At 41.8% G+C, this 21,070-nt stretch overlaps 1 protein-coding gene and 1 long non-coding RNA gene across 5 annotated transcripts in view; one reads left to right on the top strand and one right to left on the bottom strand.

Annotated features, from left to right (window-relative positions):
* NPNT (nephronectin) overlaps positions 1 to 2,047 on the top strand; it is a 49,597-nt gene extending 47,550 nt beyond the window's left edge. The window contains exon 12 of one of the 4 annotated variants that reach the window (XM_038135887.1): positions 157 to 2,047. In XM_038135887.1, the coding sequence (XP_037991815.1) occupies positions 157 to 252 (96 nt within the window). In that variant the 3' untranslated portion in view covers positions 253 to 2,047. The remainder of the gene's footprint in view (positions 1 to 156) is intronic. The other 3 variants (XM_038135884.1, XM_038135888.1, XM_038135886.1) reach the window with 3 other exon arrangements.
* A 176-nt stretch (positions 2,048 to 2,223) lies between these two features.
* Positions 2,224 to 10,662, bottom strand: LOC119700583. Its single transcript, XR_005256815.1, has 3 exons — positions 5,359 to 10,662; positions 4,355 to 5,003; positions 2,224 to 2,953 (listed from the first exon to the last, which is right to left on the bottom strand). It is a non-coding gene; the product is annotated as an uncharacterized LOC119700583 (long non-coding RNA).
* Between the last annotated feature and the right edge of the window lie 10,408 nt (positions 10,663 to 21,070).

Raw genomic sequence — 21,070 nt, 5'->3', positions numbered from 1 at the left:
AAAAGCAACCAAATGGTAGTGATTCTGGAGGGGCCTACTGGAAACCTGAGGAAAATTCGAATGAAGACCAGAATCCTTCATCACACTTTTTAATGAATTATTTCTGTGTAATTTTTTTTTCATCCCCCACTCAAATTATTCTATTTCTCTTTCTAGGTTATTTTCAGAGGTGAGAAAGGGAAAGGAAGAACTGGGGATATTGGACTAGATGATGTGGTCTTGAGGAGAGGACGCTGCTCTGAAGAGCATTAGCCAAGACAACGGACCAGCAGTCATCTCCTCTTGCTCTTCTCATTCAATTCCTACAATTTGAAACAGAACTGCATGGAAAAGAAGAAAAAGTGGGAGAGCAGCAACTTCTTTGTGGTCTGCTAAGTGCAATCTCATGGAAATTTCCCTTAAATACATGGAGAGCACCTCCCAGGACTGAGGAAATCCAATCTCAGGCTGGTTCTTTCTATGAATCCTTACCCCTAAATCATATATTGTATGCAATAATTTTGTTCCCTGTTAAGTCTGGTGAGTGCTCACAGAAAGAGCACTTGTGAAAAAGGGAGAATTAATTGCAAATGGTAGCAAAAGAAAGCTCCATCTCTAAGTTTGTGTTAACTGACAGCCATTATCATCCCACAGTGCTATCTTTCATTGATTAAATTGTGTGAGTCAGATTGGTTAGTGAAAGCCTGAGCTTTGGCTTACTGCCACTGACCTTTGGAGAAAGGTTTCTCAAATATGAAATAGCATTTATTTTGCTGTTGCATCTGTATTAACCAAACCCAGTTAGAGAGAGTAGGCATTGCATCCTGTAATATTGCTACTGCTGTGGTTTGTGTATATGTGTATGGTTGACATATTTATGGTTTTTAGTATTTACAGACTGTAGTTGCAGGGTAATTGGCAGCTGTACTTTGTTTTTGTACAAAACAGGAGTTCAGGATCTTCTTCAATACTGCTGGTCATGCCAAATTATCAAAGTCAGTTAATGGTGCTCATTGAAAATGCTGGTGCAGTTTTTCATGTTGTAACGTCCTGAAGGCAAAAGACCAAACGCTCACCTGATGGAAACTGGCATCTGAAAATGCTCTACAAGTTTGCATCGAGCTCACAAGCAAGCCCTAAAGGGCTCTCAGTCCTGCAAGAAGCTCCTGGTTCAGCTGAAGCAGCCAAGAGAAGATGAACTTAGGTCTTGTAAGGTTGAGCCCGTTGCCACTGCCAGGAATGATCCCTTCCCACAGGTGGCACAAGCCCACACACGAGGGAAAAGGGCAGCTGTGTTAACACTGTACAAACCATTCAGACCATGAAATGCCTCCAGTGCTCTTTGGCAAATGTCCATACTCTGCCCAAAGTTCTGTATATAATAAGCATTTTATTCTTTAGAACAACTATTAGCTCTAGTGGGAACTGAGTATTTATCAAAACTTTGGACTAATTTTATAGTTATGTATCATGCATGTGCTGTGCAGTTTCCCAGAAGAATTCCCTCTTTGGTTTGGAATTTTTTAAGTGGGCATCATCATCACTGCTAGCAATTCTAAAATTGACAAAGTAATTGTAACATTTAAGAAAATGGCAAGAGGTTGGTAAAATGTTGTTAGTGGCGCAGCCTTAAAGCTTCAAAAAATGCAAATATAAGAAGTCAGCCTCAGTTCTTTTGAACACTTAAATACAGTGTAAAATAAATATCAGCTGCATAGCTTGTTCAGTCTTGTACCAAGTTCCCAGACACAAATTTACAAGACCATTAGAGGTCATATTCCAAATCCCTGTTCCTGACAAAGTACAAGTCTGAAAATATTTTTTCCCATTCATCCCCTAGGACAAAACATGATGTGTAGAGCAGAAATGGATGTGACCAAACAGAAATTCTCCTGCAAAACTGTATCAGCAAATATTCTGAAAGGAAAAAAAGCAATGTGTTTGTAAACATTAAATTTTAAACTATCTTGCTTTGAATATGATTATGATCTTTTTCTCTTATGTTATTTTGTGATATGTCAGAAATATCTGTGAATAGTTGAAATACCTTGTCCTTATTTTAAAGTAATCAGTAAAAGAGACTGTTACTTGCTACTAATGGGGAATCTTTATTTAATTTCTCGATAGAAAGCCTCAATTTTCATTGCAGTGAAATGAAACAAAATATGACAATCCCAGAGCAAAAAAGCTCTTATTTTACCAGTTATAAAAATCAAAATACATTTCACTATAACATGAAGAGAGTACTATATTTATTATTCAGAAGGAAGAATGGCAATTTTCAACCTAACTTTGAGAGAAGTCTCACAGGTAATTTAAGAGCTTCTGCAATATTGGATGCCCATTTTACAGGCAGGAGCAGCTACCATAATTCCTCACTCTGATTCAACCAGCACAAACTGCTGTTAGATGCCAAGGAATATAAGATTACCACATTTTAGCCTGTTTTTAGTCTGGTTCATAATATTACTACAGGTTTCTGAGATTAAGATTCCCTGGTTAAAATGGAACCCCTGTCAGAGTTTTTTCCATTTTTACAAATGGTCTCTAGAACCCAGAATCTGGATTAATTCAGAAGGTAGACAGCAATAAGTACGCGGGTGATAGGGGAGGATTCAGGTCTCTGTTTTATCGATGCATTTCATTGCTACAATAAAACATGGACTTGTAGAGCCTTGTGACAGCTGCAGGACAAGACGGGTGTTCAGCAGTGGTTTTGAGCTCTGGGGCAGCTGCTGTGGCTGTAGGTCACTCACCTCCAAAGCTGGTGGTGCTGTGACTCTGTGTGTTGCCTTCTCTCCATGTTTTGGATAGACAAGGTAAGGTCTCTCAGAGGTTCTTTTGTGAGGATCCTTCTCCACTTCTTGCTCTCCAGGTGCTTTTTAGGCAGCTCCCTCCAGCCATACACCTCAGCAAGGACTGCCCTTTCCATATACGCCTCAAGAAAGAGATGAAAATATGGCCTGAGGTCCTCCTATGAAGTAGATGATAGTTTTGGATTTAGTAAATAGGCAATAGAAATTCCTGCTTAGATACTTAAGCACGCAGAAGAAATTACACTAACATGTAATTTCTACACTAACATGTAACAGGAAATTAACATGAAAAAAATTATCAAATTATTAACCTCTTGCCAGTTTATAATTCAATGTTCGTAAAAGACATGTTAACTCTTTCCCCCAAAGATAATGAAAAAAAGATTCTTTATAAATGACAGGTACTGGGACCAGTGGCAGTGTGCATTTATGAATTTGCTGACATCAAAATCAGCAGAATGGAAGGGACCAAGACAAGATGTTTTAGTTCTAGATTCCATTCTGTACAGTGCCCTCATCTCTCGTCAGAGCCATATCACTAAATCACTAGTGAGTGATTTTAGGGAAGCCAATTCATTCTGAAGAAAAGCTTCCCTAGGTTTCCTTCAATAAATTACCTAAGACTTGGAGGTCAACATAGGTTTTACCATAGTTGGGGAATACAATAAATGCCCTCATAAGACTCAGGGAGTCAACAGATGACAACACTGAACCAAAGAACATTTATGCCAGCAGCCTTCACCATCCTGCTCTGTTTTGCTGGAGAAAAGCTGCCACAGTAGCAGCTGCCTCCAACTCATGTGCCAGGGTTCTCTCTATACACCCCATTAGAAGTTATTTCTCCTTACAAATGAAGCACAGTATTTATCAGAAAGATAGCTTAATCCCAAGTCTCTTGATTTTAGTCATCCATTTTTTGTGACACTCACCTTGAAAGCTGCTCAATCTGCCTTCAAAAATTTGCAACAAGAAACTATAGCTGTCTTTAAAATTGTAATTGTGAATGTTGCACATACAGAGTTATTAATTAGCAAGTGAGGACCAGTTAAATACTATGCAAATTTTTGTTTATATAGATCTATCTCTCAAATAGCAAATTATTGAAGCTTTCCTGGTGTTTAATCCTGACATCCTGTCATCACACAGCACTTTATGACTTCAGATTTTCCACATCAATTAGAAACAAGAAAAGAAGTTGAAAAATGCATTGGTGTAAAACTGCAACTTTAGAAAGAAATGCAAAACATTTTAGTGGTGAGTTTCAGTAATGATTTGAAAGATCACTGCATTAACTTTCAAAGCTTGAGGAGATTCCTTTCTCAGACCCCACCTACTGCATCAAGCAGACCTAGGGATACATGAGGAACTGCATTTGGAATGCCTGTAATGCTCCGTTTGCTTAAAATGCCAACAGACCAAAGATCATCAGGGAGCATAAAGACAAGTCTTCAACAGTACAGACTGAACCACCTCTAGATTTCAGAAGCCAGCCCCATGTAAGTTTTCAGGATTGTAAGTCTAAAATGAATCCAATCACACTCTAGTGGCTCTGCTCTTACCAATTCTCATTGTGCATTAGTGTGACCTCTTCCAAACCTGTACTCTGTGAGCAAGGAAGCCAAGATCCATCTGGCATACAGGATATGGATGCTTCTCTCTGTGACACAGCCAAATCCTGCTTTCCTCTGACCATGAGTTACTACAGCACTTTCCCAGTCATTTTTTAACTTAACACTTTGAATTTTTACCTTCTCTTCAGGCCAGGAATAGTCTGCTGTCACACTTTTCTCCCACGTTTTAACTTGCTCTGCATTTCAGCAGCTCATGTTCTCGTTTCAGACTCTTATCCTGAATACTCTTGATATATTAGTTTTGAGTTTGCCAAACACCTCTAAAGACAAAATATAGTGTGTACTCAGAGAATGATTTTTACTGCATTTCTATGCAACACCAGTGCTAAAATTTGAGATTGACACTCTCAAGGATTTTCAGGAAAACACCATCACTGTTTTGATACCACAGAAACAGGGGACCACATCACCTTTTCACTTGCCTTTTGCACTGCCCCCATTTTAGGTCAAAAAATTATAGAAGTGGCCTCCGCAGATTTTTTTCCTCTATCAGAATGGTTCAAGACAGAATTCCTTATGTGTGAAGCAGGATTACTGTGGCATGCATACACTTCTGTTCAGTACCAGCATCTTTGAACTGCAAAGAACAGGAAAAAAAAAAGCCTTCCAATGAAAGTTGACTGATTCTCACACCCCTGGGTTCAAGTCTAGCACAAAAGCAAGAGCTCCTCATTTGGGAGCTCATGCAATGCGTGCCACCTCAGCTGGCGATGACACCACCAGAATCCCCAGCAAAGACCATCCTGACAACAGCACAATGTAAGTGGAGAGCTAAATGCAAATAAGTAGTGAGCAGTGCCAGTTATGTTTTAAATTACAAAAATAAATGCAAGAAATTTGATTAAGATGATTCAGAGGGGTGTCCAAGAGAGACACTTTGACTTCCATCCCTCTGAAGTTCTGAGTTGGCTCAAAGAATGTTGGCATCTTACCTCAGTTCCCTGGATCAGTTGGAGGACCAAAGTTGTTGGAGCTCTTCAAAGTTTCCATGTCCCAGTGCTGAGTGTTCTCTCTGAAATGTGCATGATTCTTGCTAATAGTCTAGAGGATTCCTTTAGCCATTCATGAATACACAGGGTTTGAAGCCATGGAACTGCTCACTAGTAATAAAGCCCACAAATGTATGGTGCACATCAATTCACATGGGAACAAGGAACCCCTGTTGCATAGTTAGAGGTCATTAAACTGTGAGCAATTCAGTCACTCTCCTGTCATATGCCACTGGTTCTATCCTAATTTTAAAGATATTACACTTGGTTGAGCTCTATTACTGAAGGTTGCCTCTTAGAACTGAGTGATGTTTAATTACTCACAAGGTACATCAGGCAGTTTTGCGGGGGGGGGGGTTGAGGAGACCTTGGCATTCTGGCAGCTCATCTGGCACTCTCACTATGAAATTCACTGTGAACCCCTCTACCAGGTTTTTTTTTTTGAGTAATTTGGTTGCCAAATAAAGGTACGTGACTGGCTTGAAGAAATACTACATGAATACAAAAAACAGGCAGAGAAAGTACATGCTACGTCAAGGAATGCCTTCATCACCATATGGCCTTTGATCAGATTACACTGGCAGTTAGATGGGAATTGTAAGGATTCAGCTACAGTTTGGCTGCAGAGCTCCAGCCTACAGCCTCTCACACAAGTTCTTCATAATTCTGTTCCTCATCTTTCATCCAGCCATCCCCTCCCAGGGTATCACGTTGTCCAAGAGTGTGCTTGGCATTGCAGCAAACACAATGATAACTATCCCTCTCTGTGGCTGGCTGTGACCAGGTGGTCCCTAATGTGTGGAACTCTCTTCATTTTCCTCTCAGGTCTTGCCAGAGGTATCAGCTAGGCTACTGAAAAGACACTGGGAAAATTCAAACTTTCATGTGCTCTAATGAAGGTAAAGAGCTTTTCCCTTCCTGATATGGAAGTTTGCTTCCTCCCTAAAGGGAGACCCTCACCAGAGGAGACCAATTCCATACCCTCTGCACCCTCTGCACTTGCTGCTCCAGCTGAAATCCCATGTTCTGCAACTGGATCCGAGTCTGCAGGTAACAAACCACACAAACTCCCCCAAATAAGGCAATATCCTGAGGATGCAGCAGACAGATTGGAACTGTGACACTTCAAGAAGCAGCTATGCTTGAAACTACAGGGGGCACAGATGGGGAATGCAAGAAATCCTGCAATTTGCACTCAGCAGTACACAACTGCAAAATAACTGGATTCCATTTCTGGCCCTGAACTGACAAAGACTTGTGAGTTTTCCAACAGCCAGTCTGCCTGGAGCAGCCTGGGAACACAGCATCTCCAAACCACCTGAGGCTGCCAACAGCAACTACAAGGTAATCCTGCAGCATGCAAAATATTATGTGAGGGGGATTTTCAAACCTTGCTATTAAAAATATCCTTGGAATGATGGCTCTGTCCTGACACTCAATACATACTTCATGTTTCAGTGGCAACAGCTCCCTTTGGGGAAGAGAAACATCTTGCACTCACAAGGGAACTGCACAGAGCTGCAGAGGAACAGACACAGGCTCCTCCAGTGGTCTCAAGCCTTGCCCACCAGCCTTCCAGTTGAGGGGGTAAGGCTGCTTGTGAGCTCCCTGAACTCATTCAAGGATGAGTAGAAATTTTCTCTGTGCACCTCCCCACACCCTTTTTCATACGGCTGTAAGAAAGGTGAATAAACTCACCCACACGACAGATAAGAGAAGTGAGTGAATGCTTATATGGCACTTACCTTACCAGAGGAGGTAAGTGCCATTCACTTGAACTGACAAATTCTCCTGCCACACACTGTCCTCTTGACACTCAGCCACAGAGACTCAGGTCAGCCAGCCTAACCTACAACAGCAGCTAGTTCAAAGCAGTAGCACATTTAAAGGCTTCTGTTATCCAGCACTATTGAAGGGGAGAAACTTTATTAACAGGTCTTTGACTTCCAGAAGCCTGGACCCTTTTCACTCATCCCTTTTTCACCACCAGAGTCAGGCGGGACATTAAAATGCTGCTCAAAGAAATCTGACATTGTCTCCTGAAGGAACTGCTGGACAGGGCATCTCAGAGCCAAAAAACCCAAAACAAGTTACAAAGGAACTTGGGCAGCCGTGAGACAAGCAAGCACATCAGACACTGATGAATTCACCACGCTCCCTGAGCTATTTGTATGTGATTTATCTCAGCTTCTAGTTAATTTTTAACAGTCCCTTGCCAAACTGTTGGGAAACTCACTGCATGCTCTCCAGAAACAAACATCCAAGCAGCAGTTCAAAGTGGATGCTGTAAACGGAGTTTTTACTCAAAGTGAGAAATATTGTTTGAATAGAATGGAAATGCAACATCCCTCTCTTCCCTATCACATTCTACCATGCACCACAGCTGCTTTTATTCCTACCTAGGTACAACATGTCATTCTTACCTCATGTGCAGACCACCGTAAGGGCTCCAGAGTAGATTCTTCAATTAAACAAAGCTTACCAACATTCCAAGACTTTTAAACACTGAATTTGCACCAACAGAAACCAGGACAGCATGAGGACAAGACAAAGGGAGAGCTCTTGCAGCTTCACATTTCAGGATACTGCTACTTTGCTGCAGAGCTTCTGGTGTAGCCCACAGTGACATCAAGCTATCACATAAGCTCTCCAACAGAGCTGCCAGCAATTGTATGAACACCACACTTGAACATGCTCACCTGTAAAATGCCTCCTCAAGCTGTCTCCTCTAGTTCCAGCCATTTGAAAGCTTTGGGCTGGTGGAGAGGTTGAGCCGAGGCTCTGGCTCTTGGCAGAACCCAAGCCTGCCACTGCTGGCCCAGCTTCAGTGAGGGCTGGAGCCTCCAGGTGTGAGCAGATTCAAACCAAGTCTCTATAAATCAAACTGGAAGAATGCTCATTTGCCTCTGAGCCTTCCCAGCTGGGCAGTCCATGAAGCATCACCTCCTGAATTTACAGAGCCCATCAGGCCTGCCCTGCCCTGCCCCGCCCCAGTGCCAGGGCAGCCCCAGGAGCTGGGGATGCTGAGGGTACCCTGACTGCCAGCAGGTGAGTGGCCACTGGTGCTGCTTCCCAGCATGAGCAAATCTTTGATCAAGCAGCCAGGGCTGCCAACTCAGAGCTGGAGTGTTTCTTACCTTGTCCGTGGTAAATGTGTGTGTGAGCTTGGAGCTGCATGTGCCCACCACAGCACACCACGTGGGGGTACAGCTTCCCGCCTTCTGGATCTCTCACCCCCACACTAATTTTCCTCTTCCTCCTCCTCCTCCTCCTCACAAAGCTTTTGGACTTTGTCCAAAAGTGTTTTACCCTCCAATTTGTTCCAAGACCTAAACTTTTTTTTCTCTCCATCTTCCAGCTCTCTGCTGCTGCTGTGGTCTCAGGCTTTTGATGAAAAACAGGCTATCAAAGCCTTTCTCCTCAGCTGCATACTCTCAAGTTTAGGCCTCCCCATCTACAAGGAACATTCAAGTTAGGTATCAAGCACTGCACCTGGCAGCATTTTCCAGATCCTGCCCAAACAATAATAAAGTTTCTTTGCCTCAGGACTTGCTGAACCCAAGCACTGTTTTCTCTGGCACGAGAGGCCAATTTACTTCTCGAGATAAATATTAAGCAAACAGGATTTTTTTGACTTTAGGAAAAAAGAAGCTAGAACATTTTCCTGCAGCCACAGTCACACCCCTTGTGCCTGTAATGCTGAGCTATTTTTAAAAATTAATTCCTGTGGTATTTTCCTAATAGCCAAAAAGCAGCAGGGCATTCTCTAAAACACACTTGGCTATTATTACTCCTTCTATGCCTTCTGACTATGACCTTCCAAGTTCAGATAGATTAGCCAGCTGTCAAAAGAAAAAAAATTATTCTCTTTGTAGCCTCTCCTCTATTGCTTATTTTCCCCAGGCAGCAGCTCAGATCTAGCAAGAAACCAACTTAGTTCCTGCCCTGAGACTCCATCACATTTTCAAGAAGTCCATGTCCTGAATGTTGCAACTTGGGCTTTCTGTATACTAAAAAAAGAAAATAAAAACTTGTATCTATTGCCAGTGTTTCAACAAACAAAACCAGTGAACCAAAGCCAAGTGAAATGTAGCCTATCCACATAATAACACTCTCAATACCCTAAAAAAGTAAGATTAATATTTTAAATTGACCAAGGAGCACCAACATCAACCATTTAACAATCATTTCAACAATCATACTGTTTCCTTCATTCAGGAGATGACTGGTAAAATGAGTTTGTGACCTAGCTAGTAATTTTTAAAAAAGCACAGAATCCTCAGCAAATGATGGTACAGACCCATATCAGCATGAGGACCTCTCGTTAAAATAGCAGGCAGAGACACAGAGCACTTAGCTGTTCTCTCTCCTCTGTATTTGTTCTCTGGTATAAAATGCAGAACATTTTTTCTAAGTCTATGCAAATATAAACAAAGATTAAAATTAGGACAAATAGCTCTTTTTCCTGGTTTCATCGTCTGAACCTTCAATTAAACTCCTCAGTAAGCATCCATTTTCTATTCATACCCACAATTTATTTCTGCTTGCCCATGGTCCATGCTGGGGAGAGCACTCCCAAGCAATCAACCTTTCACTCCCAGCTCCTGACCCTATTTCTTTTTTTCCATCCTTTTACTCTTTCCAGCCTTCTGGCGATCTCCTAATGCTGAAATCAGCTTTTTGCTGCCTGAGGCAAGAGAAAAGGCAGCACAACCTTCCCTTATGAAGAAGGGATTGCCTCTTGCCATGTTCTGTACCTGCCAGAGCAATTCTGCAGCCATATATCACCCTTGCTGCTGCCCTCAATGTTTGTGAGTCCACAAGATGTGGCAATCTCTGGAGCAGCCCCTCATGGCTCTGGTTTGCATCTTGTCACAGTCCCCCTGCTCCTGCCAGCACACCCTTAGACAAAAGCCTCTTTCAAGTCCAAACCCACCTTGCTGACACACAACGAGTCCCACAGCCTGTAATGGCAGATCTTGAAATTCAAAATGTTTCCCTTGCACGGTAATGCTCTTTTCCCTCTACTCAGTGTCCACATCTCTGTCCTGGGGCAGTGATGAGCACAAGACACTGTGAGATACTTGCAGGGGAGAGCTTCACCCATCAGTACAGCCCACCCATGTCAGCTCCCTCCTGGAGCTCACACTGCAGAGACAGCACAACTAAGCTGAGCAATGCTGCTGCTCTGGGGAAGCACAGTCCCAGCAATTCAGCTGGCAGCAAATCAGTAATGAAGGTTTTAGTTCAAACCATGCTGTTTGGTCATCAGCTGATATTCTGGCCCGTGAATTCCAGCATCATTCATTTAGTCAGAAATTATATTCAATTCTCATGTATGTCAGAATCACAAAATTTACTTTGTTTCTTCCATGTCAAAGTTAAGGAAAAAAAAAAAAGGTGGGGGGTTCCAGAACTCCCTAAAGCCAAATGCAAATAATTGCTGGATGAGAAAACAACAACAAAAAAGGTTATCAACAACTTCCACCTAGTTTCAGAAGGCAGGAAAACAAGAAAAACAGTCCAGAAACAGGAGAAAAGACTTCAACGAGAAAGAGCCAAATTCCATGAAAAAAGAGGTAATAATTTTTCCTTCCAGTCACTATTTCTTGCAATAAATCCAGCGATTTATCTACATTTCTAGACTCTTTATTTGTTCTCACAGACACTGGAAATGAAAAAATAAAATAAAATAAACTTTCAAAATAAAAGAAAATCAACTTTCAACCACCTCTGAAGAAGCTACAGTGAAGTGCAACAGATAACAAATTGAACATGCCTCTAGCAGGCAGCCAATTCCAATGCTACACATTTATTTATGTAGGGAGAACAAGGCATATATTTCATGTGTATATATATGAAAAAATATATACCTATTTATACATCCAGGTGACACATGTAAGAAGGATCACTTGAGAAGTATTGCCAAGGCTGGTCAGTGCAGGAAAGCAGGACCTCCCAAACCTCTCCCTAGGGGTTTCTGGGGCAGCAGGCACTACGTAAGAAGGGAAGACCTCCCCTGTTGTGCCAGGTTCTCCCCATTTCACAGGTGCAGATCCTCAGCAGTTTGCCAGGCTCTGCTTGTTGTAACAAAAGCTTTCAGTCTCCTGACATTTAGAAAGGGTTCAATGAAACATAACATGAGCTAGTTAAAAATACCATGTGGAGTGCATACACATACCCACCCTGCTCTAAGCCAAAAATCACAGAAAGCAAAGTTTGCATGGCCTAATAGCACATCCTACCTATCCTCCCTCTCCTGCAGAACTCCTCCAAAACACTATCTGCCCTGTGCCTTGCCTGGTGGGCTTTGAAACCCCCAGTGATCCCCTCTTCTGTGCCTGGCACAACTGGGCAGGGCTGGCACCTGCAGGGGTACCTGATGTAAACAGAGGATGGAGGGATCACGCTGCAGTACTTTTCCTGACCTTCAGCCAGAAGGTTTGTTTTACCTAATTTTAAGCTCCTCCTCTTGGAGACTACCCAAAATTTCTTTGTTCAGTTCAGGTTGGGCCGTAATCATGTGGCCAAACTTGAGTCCTGCAGCTCTCTTGATCTCTGGTTAATCAAACTTCTCGCTCACTTCGCCACTGTTGATGCTGCTCTCAAATTCAGGGACTGCTACAAAGAGAAGAAAAAATGACCAAGAAATAAATGATAAATAACATCCACGCCATGGTAAACCACCACCACCACCACCAGTATTCTGTCTCTTTGCTGGGAAAATTCTACATGCCCCAGATTTCCACTACAAAATGTCATTTTATATTAAAAAAAAAAAAAGAAAAAAAGTAAACTGTGCCACCGGTCCTACTGTATAAAATAACAGAAGCTTACAGACTGTGCAATGAGTAGCCAGGCAACCAGGCTTCCTGCATGACAGTTCTGGGATATTTTGATACGGTGCCAGAGGCTGACAGCAGCCCGAGATTGCTGCCTCCTAGCAATGCCTCCAGGCTGCTCTTCCCACCATGCAATTCATCACTGTTAACATCAGCATGCTCTGAATGCCAAGTGGGTCAGGGTGCATTTCACACCACCTTTGTGGTCATGAAAAAGTGATGCCACAAAGTGGCAGGAGAGAAGGCACTGGGCTCTCAGACTAGAAAATAACTAAAGAATTGATGGAGAAAATCCTGTGCCACTCCAAGAGAAAGATTGCTTTTGGAAAGTCAGTAGTGCCCAAACAGGTGATGCTACAATAATTAATACTTTTATACTGTGCCATTGTGATCCATGAGACATCTTACACTTACCCCATATGAACAAGGGTTTTTTTTCAGGGGAATCCCATCTATTATGCTATTTGCTTTAACAGACAAAAGCCCCAAAAGAGTCTTCTCATTTCTTCTTTAGGGTATTTTTTAATGTGAAAATATTAAAAAAAAAAAAAAAAAGAAAAAAGACTTGACTCTTGCAATACTCTCCTGACTGCTACAGCGCCATCATCCAAAGGAAACCTCACTCAGATGAATTCAGCATAGCTGCTAACAGCACTTGAAGCTCTTTTCGTTCAGCATTATAAAATTGTTTTTCTCCTGAGTGTAAGTTTCATTTCAGGCCCTGCCAAGGTCAATATACAAGATAAATAATCTCCCCCCTCACAGCCTAGTGGGAGGTCTCTTAAGCACCTCAGGATTGCCATATAATACATGGGAAAACATGACATCCAACATTTCACAGCCAACATTCAGCATTTCATAATGCTAAATTATGTCAGATCTCAGAATGCAAGCAAGATTTTTCTTCAGCTACTCTCTCTGATACAGAAAAGAAGGGATCCTCTCTAAATCTGAGATACTCTGACCCACAGCAGTAGACAAAAAGAAATCAATATTTCTTATAGGAATTGCTGCGAGCAAAGGTTCAGCTGAACAAGAGCTGTCACATCAACCTCCTCCATGAAAAGTTAAGTGCCTGGAACTGAGGAGAAGGGGGATTGAGGAAGGTGAGAGAAACACCATCAGTCACTCACCCCCAAAACAGAAAGAGATACCTCCAAAACAGAAAGAGATCCATTTTAAGAATTCTCTCCTCCACGAATATCTTCCTTAAAAATCACTTTTACTCCCTTAAAAAATGATATATCTTTAATAGCAATATTATCAATATTTGTTTTTGCTATCATTTTGCCAGTGAAGGTCTGGGCCACATTGAATGATCTTTTCTCCAAAGGAATCCATAAGTTTTCACCGTTTTCATAGTGTTTGGCCTGGAATGAACATGTGGCCTGATAAAGTGCAATGACATTCTCTGAAATGTAATCACTGTACATCTCATTTGGCAAAAAGATGTTTATAGTTCAGAGGTCTACATATTCCTCAAAACATCTTGTTTATCCAATTAAGTTCACCATGAAAGAGGAGTCATTCACAGGAATAATCTGTTAACCCAAAGCAGGAACTTTACACCTGAGGACACACACCAGCACATGCATGAAAAGATGAGTTTATCTTGGTTGGACTCTATCTGTACAGTTCATGTCAATCTGCAGCATTCCACCGTCAGTACAGCTACTGCTGTCTGCACTGCCAAGCTAGAACAGAGTAATTAAATCTAGTTAACTCTGAGTCCTGACCCCAATGTGTCCAACAAACCTCCAGACAGTTTAGGAAAAACTTGCCCTTTTTAATTTTCAGTAACAGTATGAGCTATTGAAACTTGTCAGAGATGCTGACATCTAAATATGCTTCACAAACTTCTGAGTTTTGACTGCTTCACTGTATTTCCTGAATGCATTATGCCTGCAATTTTCCTCGTCTGAATAACACAACTCATCTGTGTCAAAATAAATTTATCACCTATTAATTTCCATTCTTCTGCTCAGAGTTATTTCACACCTCCAGCAGACAAGGGCAGTGCAATGGAAGGGCATCAGGTTGCTAACCCAACATCACAGAGGAGGTCACAGCATTTCCCCCCCACCCTTTCAGTATGTGCACTTGGCAGTCTTCTGAATAGATTTCTGGCAAAAGATAGACCAGACACATTTTTTTTTTTTGGTTTTAAGAGAGCTCTTCCCTGAGTTCACAGAGCTGGTGTCCGCTTTGACTCTTTCAGTTTAAAGAGAGATGCAGTTTTTCTTGTTCTGCTGTAATTGAGGAAGGCTATATCCTAAAAAACATTTCATGGGGAAGTAAAAAACATTTAATGGGGAAATTATACCCTACACAGAAAACATTTCATAAATTATGAAAAGTTGTCAGTTTTGACAATTTCTTTTTTCAAGAGAAAACAACAGCAACCCAGAAAACAACAAATCTGGAAACAAGTATATTTTAAAGAAGCAAGAGGCAATTCTTAAATGAAACTGAAACCATGTATCTGACACATCAGCGATACAGCTGGATAGAGCTCCACTTCTCGACCACCCATGTCAAAGATTCAAAAATAAAACAAGTCAATGTATTTTCCAGTGTGGAGTAACTCAATCTCTGACAGAAAAGCTCTCCATTTGATTAAACCACTACATCCTGTCTTTCAGTCAATTTGAATTCAGTTTTGCTTTCACATAATTCTACTCTACGCTGCCTCCTTGCTAAAAGCAGAGTGGGTGTATTTTTCCATAAGAAAGTAGTGGCAAAAGTGGAAAGGAAATGTACTTATCATCATGCTCCCACCCTAATGCCCAACTGGAACAAAAGCTGAGCAAATCAGTTATTTAGTTTTTTGGTAAATCAGGTGGGCAGCACCAGCTCTCTCCCACCCACACCTCATTTGACACTGATGCCACTGGCCAGCGGCAGCACGGCTGCTCCCTGAGACAGCACTGCAGTCTCTCATTAGGACAATGTTAATTTAATTAAGAATGCTTTTAACACAGACAAAGGCAATTTAAAAGCCTGTCAGTCACTGTATGCAGTTTCCCAACTTCTGTCCTTTGAATATATGAGCTCATCACCAAGCTGCCACTGATACACCCTGTGGGCTATCAGTCCTCTTTATGGCACAGTGTCTGTAGCACACAATGAACAGCACCCTCTCTCCCTCACACATTTACCCAGCCCAGTGGCAGAGTCTCATTCCCCCAAACTGCTTTAAAAAGGTTGTTGCTTTTTGGAATTGCCTTACAATGTTCTCAGATTACAAAAAAAAACCCTGTCCAACAGAGTTCAGACATGGTTCTTTTTTAAAAATACACCTACAGGATTCCTTCTGCAGCATGAAAAGGAAAGAGGGTTAACACCTTGGACACCTGGTGAACACAAGTAAAATCTTCCTCCCATAAATTCAGGTTAACAGCAGTAAGCATTGCTACTTGAAGAGCTCTGATTTGTCTACAGCTTTCATTCCCTGAGCCTTGAGGGAAGGTGCTCCAGGGGGATCCCTGTTCTGAAGGATACCTGTTTGCAGTATTACACATGGACACCTGAGAGCTGAAACAGCCCTCGAGTCAGCCAGGATAAACACCACACCAAAGCCAGCAATCTGCAACAACATTGCTCTTTAATACCCAGTCTGGTAAAATTTCACACTCAGCTCTGGCAAAATCGTGCGGTCAAATGCCAGATTATCATATCATCCCACGGATTTGCACTGGGATACACTCCCTGAAACACGTCCAAGAAATGCCATGAAAGCACGCACCTCGAAATGGCAAAAATAATAACCCCAGAAAACAAAGAAGGGAGGTAACAATAGGAGAATTCATTGCAGGAACAGCAGCATATCAGAGCAATGACAGAAAATCAAGCCCTAACAGCACAGAGAAGACATGCAGAACAGACATGACTTCTATTACTGTGTTAAGGATCTGGAAACACAACAAATCAAACACTGGAGCACAAAGTCAAGTTTCCTCCTACAGTTCAATATGGAAGCTTCTGGTCAAAACAATGTTATTTAATATAGGCTTCAGTATTTCCTCAGAAAATTCAGGGACAGATCAGACTCAAAGTTTTCTTCCTAAAAGTGATTGTTTCTTACTCACCAAGAATTCTAATAAAAGACACAGGCTGTGAGACACAACCAGCAAATATCCAGCCTGGATTGCTTCATTTTACTTTTCTTTTTCTGTGTCCAAATCTACATGGCTGCTCTTGACCGATGCTTTTAGTAAGAGGAGTGCCCAGCTTGGTCCCCAGCTGAAAATGCATTTTGCTGGGGATCTTTGCTGAGTAGGACTATCAGATTTACTCCACTGCTTGAACAGCTGTCAAAGCTACTACTCTAAGCATGATATTCAGCTTGCTGCATTGATGTCAGATTTCCTGTGTGCAATTTTAACCGTAAGGAAATCGGCCTGATCACAGGCTGAGTGAAAATAACATTTATACCCTTGGAGGTGATATAAAGAGAAGAGAGACAATAACTGGCTGGCACAAAACGGGATCTGTGTCACAGGGGAAAAATGGATACTTGGATCCTTCAGGATTCTAAGATAACACCCAGCCCTTCAGCTCCAAGCTGAATGATTGCCACTGGAAGATACTGAAGTCTTGCTCCATAGATGTACACAAATCCTAAAGATATTAAGGGAAACAGTAGGATATAAAAGTTGGCTAAAACCAAAAACCCTGGGCATGAAAAACCAACACAATCAACATCAGTGCTACTTCTGGTGAATAACAATTGACATAGCTGAGAGCTGAAAAAAGGGGCAAAGAAATCCAAAGAGAGAATCTGCTACATTCTATAATGCTAATTTCTGCTACATTTTAAACTGCTCATTTCTCAGGATACCCTTATGCCATGAGTATGCCACAGGACACTTAAACACCTGCCCATGAGGCATAAATGCATATCTGATAATCTTTTCTTGGGCATGAGGTGCTCTGCATGTCATGCTTTGAATGCCTTCCGAGAATCAGAGCTGCTGGCTCGCTAATGAGACGTGTCCCTCATTTATGCATGACTGGGCCTTAGACTTCCCAAAGAGGCCAGACCTACCTGAGGGGCTCTGCAAAGCAAACACCAGCTTCAGGAAAGGCAGTAAACACAAGAATACCTCTTAAACAAATAGTTACACAATCACAATACGGGGGGGAACGGATGCATTCCAGACTTGCACTAGTTGAGAGTTTCTGGATAACAAATTAGTTCAGCAACACTTGACATTATTCCCTTTGTTCTCTCTACACACTAAATTGCTCTCATTTTGTCTGTGGTTAACAGATAGAATGTGGGGAGCTGTCTGTTACCTGCAAGTACTCTGAATACTGAAGAAAGAGTAGAGTTTCTACTATTTTTTAATGGTAAAAAACCCTTGCATGCTGTCAGTACATTCTGAATGTCTACACAAACATTTTATTTGACTTTGCAGGTGTCCTGATTTTCATAGCCCTTCTTTTCCCTCTGAATGGGTCTGAAGTTCAAACTCTTCCAGTAATACCTGACTGTAAGTCCCACTGCCAATATTTCCAGCCCTACTGATATCTAAAGAGGCCCACTTGGAGACTGAAGACTGGATTTTTTGATTAAGCTACAGTAAAACATTTCTTTTAATTAAGCATAATTTTATATAATTAATCTCTGCAGAAAGCATTAATTTACCTTGCTATCTGAGACTTCCCCAGAGAAAACCTTTACAGTTCAAATGATCCCTCCATGTATCATCATAAATCATTGTACATTGTAATGCAGCCTGCAAGCACAAAGAGCTTCTCACACACTGATTCTGTCAAAACAGAATATAAATGCCACCTACAGCACACATGTGAATTCCAGCCTCCAGCAAAACAAACCCTGCCACAGGATGCTCCAATGTGAGCCAATCTGTCAGCATCAGCTCTGGTGTTTCACACATGTCAGCAACACAGGAATCATCAGCACGAGCCAACTCAACAACATCCTGGTGACTAGGCAGTGTAGTTTCCCAGATTTGCCCTCTTTAGGAAACTGGTCCCTAAATTCCTGTTCTTACCTATTAAAATGAAGGTTGCCTTCCATGTAGCTGGAAAATGGGGCAGGGGAAGTAGGCAGGCAATGAGAGCCTACGTTCACACACAAATTAAAACTGGGAGCGTGCAGGACAGGCCTAAGAAAGAACCAGGGTTAGAGACTGAGCATTTGCTGAATGAGTTTCATTGAGCAATAGACAAATTTGAGTAGAACATCTGTTCTACTCAGCATCTTTATCTTCTGCATACTCCTTTGTTTTCACTGATATGAGCTTTCCAAAATTTAATCACCTCAATGACAGCAATGCAACTTCAACTTCCTTAGTATATCACTTGTAAAAGCTACAAAAAATAATGGCTTTTGGTCCAGATACCGTTTTTCTTCTAAATATTAGAAAAATATGCTTGGATAATGGTTACTTCCTGACTGCAAACAAGAACAACCCTATAGTGGATGCACTTATGTATGAGAAATCCCATGGTTTCCCAAGCTCCGTGATCAATATTAAAAAAAACACCCAAAAGAATCCCAGTCCCCAAAGCCCAGGCACTGAAATAGCTGGTAAAAAAAAAATTGAAGAAGGAGGGGAAAAAAAACACTTCTAAAATGTATTAAGTACGTGTGCATTCATACACAAAACATACTTACAGCATGATACTTCTGGAATTTAATTTATAGTTTTGGAGAGTTTGATGTGACCAAAGGTTATGAGTCTTTCTTTCAGCCAGACTTGCCTGCCTCTTCTGTGAGGCTCCCACTGAATGAGGCTGGAGGTGGGGGAGGATGATTACTTACTGTTTTGCACTCTGGGCAGGCTTTCAACATCAGCCAAAAAGTAATCAGCAATTACAAATTGCAGTGTGTGACAAAGACCATGCCGAGCACTGGCTGACCATGCTGGCTGCACACCGTCTCCTCGCCAAGAGTTAATGAGATAATTTTTCTCCTTGGAAGATACACCACTTCTAAATCTGAGCAAAGGCAGCCTTTACACAAGCAGTACCTCCCCTAGAGCAGGTCCCTGAAACAAAACCTCACCTAATCATAGTCTGCAGCTCCATCACTACAGGTAAGAAAGGCTCCTCTGACAGCAACTGCTGGCAAATAGGATGTGCTACTTAACCAGGAGAAGTTCCAGGACTGGTGTGCGTATACTCAGGGCTGCTTACATCCCTTCAACACGCCTTTGATGGGTGGCCTTTCCCCATTTTGGTTTTGATTGTTTCTACCCCCTCCTCTTTCCCTTGAAGTACCATCATTATTATTATTCTAACAACTATTCCTTAGTGTAATTAAGGCCTCTCTAGCTATGGGAGGCATTTTTACTTTTGGCTTAATTAAAAAAAACAATGTAGCAGAAATCCCTCAGTTCTTTGAGGGGATTCAAGCAAAGCTTAAGTTTTGCTCATCCCAGCTAATTGTTTCTAGCCAGATCAGAATAAAGCATTTAAGGAACTTCAGCCTATGTCTAACTTAAAGCAAGGAAACGTGATATTATCTTCAACCTGAAGGTGCCTCTGATCATCTTTGGAACTTGCTGAATCACTAAAACAGTGAAGAAAGCAATCTTCATGCCTGCTAATATTTGAACTCCTTAAGGTTTCTTATTAAAAAGCAGTCCCCTGAAAATGAAATCTGAAACAGGGTCAGCAGAGACTTAAAGAGGATTTTGTAGTCAGTCTAAGATTTCACAAGGAAAACAGGTACAGGAGATTTTTTTCTTTTAATCAACTAAATGAGATCAGTAAGGACACATGCCATCAATGAATGCCGCATTTAGGCTTGTTCTATTGCACAGGCAGAATGGGTGGTCTGCAAAACAACAACACTACAGAGATGGCTCTGCCAGCATTTCCCACTGAAACCACTCACAGACAGTGTATGTAAATCCTGATCCTTTTGAGGACAAATATTCCAAGCTCAAGTTCAAATTTTCAAATGTTTAGCACTGAGTATGGAGGCCTGATTTTCAGGAACTTGGGTCCCATCTGGACATTTAACAAAGGGTTCAGATTTTTGCTAGACCTCTGGAACTAAAGGCTCCTGAAAACTGGCCAGGAGTTACAAGAAGCTGTTTTACTTAAGCTGGTTCACACCTCGTGGCACAGACACAAGTCTGATGATTCCGCACAAAGCTGCAGAAGGCCAGTGCTGTAGTAATGTATCAAGGTGCTGTAAACTGTGAACAGGTGAGGATCTGCAACAGGACAACACAGCACTGCAGCAAGTGAAGATCCCTAATATCCATATATTTAGATTACTGCTACTGTGACCATTTATTGTACAACTTTTATGTGCAGCACTTACAGTAGAGCTGCATGTATTTTGAAGTTTTCCAGTACCTGTCTTTTCCCACTACTTAAAAAAACCCAAAAACAACAAAAAGAAAAAAAGAAAAAAGAAAAGAGGCAGACACCTTGTCTTTGCCAGAAGAGGAGGTGACTTCATGACAGAGTCTCAGGAGGTGCTCACCCAAAAGCAGCCCCAGTCCATGAGAGATTGGTGCTTTTGTAATGAGCAGTGAGCAACAGGCTGCAGTTTGAAGCACAAGCTCTACATGTCAATTATTCTACCTTGCCAGGAAAGAGTGATTAGAGAATAACTCCCTGATGCCTTTAACTCTGTCCGGCTGCCCCCACTGGTTCTCATCCATCACCATGAAGACTTCTCTCAGTGATTCATCATGGGAGGGATGCCTTTCCAAGGGAGGCACAGAGAGAAATTTTCCACTTCTCCCTCCCTTCCATCCACTGTGCACAGCAGCAATCTCATTTCATTACAAGCCCAGGATTCCAATGTCAGTGGCTTCAGGCAT

Source organism: Motacilla alba, chromosome 4, assembly GCF_015832195.1.
Source record: "Motacilla alba alba isolate MOTALB_02 chromosome 4, Motacilla_alba_V1.0_pri, whole genome shotgun sequence".
Classification (NCBI taxonomy): domain Eukaryota; kingdom Metazoa; phylum Chordata; class Aves; order Passeriformes; family Motacillidae; genus Motacilla; species Motacilla alba.
The sequence above is the reverse complement of the archived record's forward strand: the minus strand, read 5'-3'. Positions and strand labels throughout refer to the sequence as shown.